Here is a 6110-nt window from a genome sequence, read left to right as displayed (position 1 = left end):
ATATATACACTATATCGAAAATAATAATCTTAAAAAATATATATAAAATAAAATAATAATGATCATGTGAATATTGTTTTCCCTTCTATACAACTATAGGTGAGTCCACTCTCATGGACTCACCCTCTAACATCCCTTCACTATTATTCTGCAGGATGATCGGTACAATACTATATCATATATATGTATTTTTTAAATATATTAAATAATGCAATAAAATAATAATGATTACACGAATATCGCTTCCACTTCTAAACAACCATAGGAGAGTTCATTTAATATCCCCTAACTATTCTGCAGGATGATCAATTCGATACTATATCATTAATGGAAATTTTAAAAATATACTAATTCATGAAATAAAATAATAATGATTATACAAATATCGTTTTCACTTCTACACGACATAGGCGAGTCCATTCTAGAACACCTTCTAACAACCCCTGACTGTTTTGCAGGATGATCGGTGCGATGCCAGCGGTGGCAGTCCGCCACGAACGTAAGCGACAGGAAAAAAGATTAAAACGTCCTAGTCAGCTTTACATAGGGGGCCAATGGATGCCACCGCCTCAAGGTTCGCCGCCTACTCCCAGCCCTCATGGCTACAACAGCCACCTGGAGCCTTTACCCGAGTTGTATTTCTGTGGCAAGGTAATTCTTCGCTTACACGTACGAACATATGTCGCAATGACGGACACCGTCGCGCTAACGTGACTATTTATTGATCTCAAGCGAGCTTACGCTACGCATCGCTGGTACACTTTCTGATAACGCGAACGTTCGATTTCTCTGGGCTTCAGTTGCCTCGTACACCGCGCTCTTTGGAATCGTGTGCCTCTTCGTTGGTAAAGTTACGGAATATTGAGAGAACACAGAAATTTGCAATCTGTTTCCTTAAATTCGATACATTTGGGTGTCAGAGAGCTGACAAGGACTGTCTTCTCTGAATTTAGATAATTAAGTGGGAAGAATTATCAAAATAAATAAATAAATAAAACAATTTATAAGTTTTTAGATAGGTAAAGTACTAAGTAGTAGAAGTCCTATCTGTAATGTTCAACTGTGTACATTAGACATAAATAATATGCTTCTTTTGGTAAAATTGGTAGGAACGTAATTATGTATACTTATTTATCTCCAGTGTATCGTATTAACTATAATTTTCTATGTATGTTATATTTGGCATAATCGATGTCTGCAACGTTGAAAAGGATGAACCAATTACTTTGACCAGTTTGGTAGTTCTAGAATCTTATAATATTCACTGGTAACACGACCATGATTTAATGTGATTAAAAGACTAATTAGAAGTACCTCGTTTGTAATAGAGTTTCGAGTTGCACAATATCAGTTACACAATTCGTATGTACCTGAGCGTCACGCTATTGCAGGTTTACTTGATCGAGGTCATAACTAAGGTAGTAACAAAACAAAGCCACATTGAAATGGGAGCTTAAGAAACAACGAAACCCTAGCAAAATCCTCCACTTACCCGATTTCCCCATTTTTCCATCTTTCCATACATCTAAGAATACATTCACCTACATTCACAGCTATGATAGCAACATCCCAAAATACCAAAACCCTAGAACGAAAACAGGATCACAAACAAGGTCATAAACAGACTCCCTCGACCAACTTCTCAATTTTTACATTGTCCTTCTACACCAGTGATGTCAAACACGCGACCCAATGGTTGAACTGAATTTTACTGAAATGATAAATGAAATCAGTGAAATAAGTCAAATCTAATGTTTCGAATATACATAAATGAGGTTTTCCTTGTTCCTCAACATCTTTTCTATCGATAGATTTTTTAAACACTGCATTTTGCAGCTCATGTTCCTGTGTTAACCACACTGTTTTACAAACTTCCATTAAAATCAAAATTTTCTTGCAATAAGGTGTTCTAATAATTTTTCCATTTCCTATATACGTATCTATACCTTAGAGCCAGTACAATCTAAACCCATTTGTGTCATTAGTCGCTATAGCGAAGAAGCTTCAAGGAATATACATTTCTTACATGAAATTGATTAATTTCACTAGAGAATTAAATACCTACAAGACTTCCCACTGAAAAAAATGGCACTGTCAATAGCTCTTTAAATTTGTATTGACACACACCTTCTCATTATGTATAAAAAGACATGGTATTTCCATAAAGAAAGAGAAACTTGATTTTGATTTCTCATCCACCACTTCTCCACATTTGTACCAAATTATATCGCACTTTATACCACACAATTTCGATCTTAACATACCTTTTCTACCTTTCGTCGCTTCCCAGATATTCCACTGACAAAACAGACACCCTGTGTACATCGGTTAAAAATTATGTTTCTATAAGACGAGGTCATATTTCAGTAAACAGGAAATCGGTGAAAATGGAACGATAAGCGATGCGAGAGCATAATGATCGCACGATGACTGTTGTAGATGGGAAATGATTTAACAAGGACATTGTCGTTCACAGATATCCGGGCTACACGCGGTGGTGGTGTGCCTATTGTTAGGCGCAGTGGTGCTAGTCGTTGGTCTAGTCCAACTTGCCCCGGGTGCGACGACCACCGACCATAGACTCGCTCTGCTCATAGCCGGCAGTATTCTGCTTCTCCTAGGTGAGCCACTTTTTCTCCAGTCTGCGAAACTGTACCAAGGAAATCCTGAATCTCTGCCAGAACGATCCAGCGATCTCTTGACGAATGCTCGCTAGAGAATGGGTCAAGGAAATATCGTGTTCCGCGTTTGGTTTCGAGTAAAATACGAATAGAGGAAAGAATAAATGTCTACCAGGGATGTCGTAATCGGAATAATTCTGAATAATTTAAACGATCCCTCGTGTGATAAGAAAATCGTTATCCGCTCATTTGCTTCCTATGCCTTTCGCATTGGAATTCTGATCCTTGGAAGAGTATGAGTGACATTAAATACACTCGGTACGTATTTCCTGTTTATTTTAAGTTTCCCGTGGTTCGCGTGTTTTATGCTAATTTTATTTAAAGAGCAATCGAGACGCATTTCTGTGGGCGTAGAACTTTCATATCGAAAATTTAATGGAACGACTGGAAATATTTTTCCAGCTGATTTTGTTCCTTATGCAGAGTTGTTGAAAAGAAGAATGGAATTTTTAAGACACTTTACTTTTGAGTTTTGCGAATTTTCACGCCAGCTTCGGTGCAGCGATTGTATCGCAACTGTGAATTCCGTGGCCCTCGAACTTTAGAAACACAAAGTTCATACTCGGAAACTTGCGAATTCAATAGACTCGATCGTAATGACGCTTTCGCAAAATTTCAAACGGTATTTTCGTTGAAAATGTCTAAACGACTGATATTAAAATTTTAATAAAAATCTCGGTAGGCCATATTCTAAAGTAATTGACTATAATAATTGACTATATAAACTCGTTTTATTTTTATAAGGATGAAATACAAGACAATGTCGAAGCAATAAGGAATAGCTTGAAAAAAACTTTCTCTTCTTTAGAGACTTTATGACCTAATCGTATTGCTGTGAGCTATTCATTCAGGGTAACCAAGTTACTGTCAGTTAACATCGTGGTCGGAATAAAAGTGATGGTTGTTCTTTGACTTACCTAGAAAAGGATGCGAATATTCTTCCTATAAAACACTAAAACACCATTAATTCTCGTAATTTTATACCTTCTTGGGGAAAAACGATTAATAAGATTCTCCGAGCAGAAATTTGATTTTTATGAAAATGTATATTACGCTTCTTTTTATTTGAGTAACAAGTACCTCCTTCTTTTAACTATATAGATTAGTATAAATTGTGAAGCAAAAAGGAACGATAGTAAAACTTCATAATTACATATAAAAATATATTTAAGAATAAGTACATTTTTACAGCGAACAGAGTCGTTGCATATTTCCGAGAAAAGTTAAATGACATAAAAAAATGGCATGAAAAAATTGAAAAATTTTTAATAACTTCATCCGCTTCAAAAATTCTATCAAATTAATTTATCGGGTAATTGGCAGCTCATTAAAAACACCGATACAAAATTGAGGTCAACCTAAAATTTATTTGAACCATACTTTTCATTCTTTCCCATAAAATTCATTATTTTTTTTCTAACTTATTTAACTATATTAATAAAATATTTTAAAAAGACACCCGGTTCCCTATAAATTCTCAGGCAGCTGTCAATAATTCCTAATCCTTACGGAATCTATATTTTGCTATTAATATTTACTGATCGATCTCGTCGTTCTCGAAACATGCATGATTAAATGGAGGAAAAAATTGCAAGGAAAAATTGCAACGTCGAATATGTACCATCATGAAACACACGATATCGAAATCTGATGATGGAGTATTATTGCATGTCCTTTCGCGCGAATGTTTCTTGCCAGATACGTTTAAATGCAGATCCACCGGGTTGCAGCAGCAGCAAGAAGCTCCATAACATTTGCATGTTCATTAAAGTTCGCCGATGAAATTCATATGCATCGATACAATCAACGCGCGGTCATACTCGTAAACTTACGGATAAAGCGGCGGGTCGGAATTAAATTCGCAAAGTACACTACACAGCGTATTAATTATGCGGTATTAAAGCGAAACATATTGATTTACGGCTCGAAATTTATCACAGAAAATTTTGATCGAATTTTCGTAACGCTAAACTAATTACGGGTCAGCCTATGGAAATTACCGCAACGTAAACCACCGGTGCTTGTTTTCGTCGTTAAACGAGCTTTGAATCAACAAATCTGAGTTTTGCGTTAGACAAGCCAAGGTAACAACACTGTACTAATTATTTGCACAGCAAAATCTGTCATTAAGACTTTGTGGACCGATATATGGAATATTAAATATTTATGCTATATGTAGAATAATACAAAGCTCGTTTAGAATGTCAAGGATTTAATTAATTCAATTATCGCAAGAATGTTTTGAACGCGATAAGTAGTACAAACAGCGTCAGTAGTTTGTCCAAGTATTTAGTCAGACGTTTAGACAATTGTACCCTTTCGAAAATGAATGTAAAATTTTACTTGGATAAAATCATTGTAAAATTAATAGATCTATTTTGAAAGAGCAATAATAATGTAATAATAATATAATATTTAGTAATTAAATATTTAGTATCTCCTTTATATTCGAAATAAATTACCTGTTGCTCGTGCAAAAAAATACATCATATTTCCATTCCAAATTATACTTCAATCTTCAGATATATTAAATTATACTCGATAGAAGCTTTCAACGAATCAACCCTTTACTATTAAAATCATCCCATTAATAATACAATACATACAACATCCAAGATTCAAAATTTATTAGACTACTTTAAAACTATCTTTTGATATATATTCATACCCACACCGAATTGCCTTAATAATATAAAAATATCAAGGAAACACTTTCTCAACGATCATTCTATTGCATAAAAAATATTGCGTAAAAGTACCTACTACCAACACCTCAAATCTTGCATCCCGAGCAATCCTAAGAGCCATGCTAACAAAAACTTAACTATTTTCAGGTATCATCCTGGCCGCTGTTAGATGCTACGTGCTGCACTGTGTGCCATTGCCAAGCGAGTCGCCAGTGGCAACACCACTTCCGCCACCAGCTGCCGAGCAACCTGGACTTCCACGAGGCACGCTGGACCTCCTGGTGGGCCATCAGAATCAACCAGAAACCGATGCATTGATGCACCCCGAGCACCATCACCAGTATCACCACCACCACCATCATCACCATCACGGAAATCACAAGAAGAAGCGTAGCTCGCAGGGTTCTCACTCCTACGAAGCCTAATGATCCACGTTAGAAACCCTGCTAATTAAATGGATCTAGTTAGTCGGCATTGAAAGTACATCTGTTGAAAGAAAGAAACTCCTAAGGAGTCGCAGACCAAATTAGAGAGGGAGAGGGAAGTAGGATGAATTAGGGATAATAGAGAGAGAGAGAAAGAGAGAGAGAGAAAGAGAGAGAGATGACGGAGACGTAGATTAAAGATTTTGGAGAAAGTAAAATGACAGATAATTATCGCAGTCAGTCTGTACGTGTACATTATACTCGATTCTTTTATCTTTTGTAACTTTCTATATATATATATCTATATATATATATAT

The 6110-nt window shown here is 35.8% G+C and overlaps 1 protein-coding gene across 1 annotated transcript in view; it reads left to right on the top strand.

Annotated features, from left to right (window-relative positions):
* Positions 1-5796, top strand: part of LOC108547488 (lateral signaling target protein 2 homolog) — a 76804-nt gene extending 71008 nt beyond the window's left edge. Inside the window, exons 2-4 of the mRNA XM_017900039.1 lie at positions 459-651; positions 2477-2621; positions 5516-5796. Coding sequence (XP_017755528.1) covers positions 460-651; positions 2477-2621; positions 5516-5793 — 615 coding nt within the window. The 5' untranslated portion in view covers position 459 and the 3' untranslated portion in view covers positions 5794-5796. The remainder of the gene's footprint in view (positions 1-458; positions 652-2476; positions 2622-5515) is intronic.
* The last annotated feature ends 314 nt before the right edge of the window (positions 5797-6110 follow it).

This window comes from Eufriesea mexicana, unplaced genomic scaffold (genome assembly GCF_001483705.2).
Source record: "Eufriesea mexicana isolate 0111107269 unplaced genomic scaffold, ASM148370v2 scaffold1049, whole genome shotgun sequence".
Taxonomy (NCBI): Eukaryota; Metazoa; Arthropoda; class Insecta; order Hymenoptera; family Apidae; genus Eufriesea; species Eufriesea mexicana.
The sequence above is the reverse complement of the archived record's forward strand: the minus strand, read 5'-3'. Positions and strand labels throughout refer to the sequence as shown.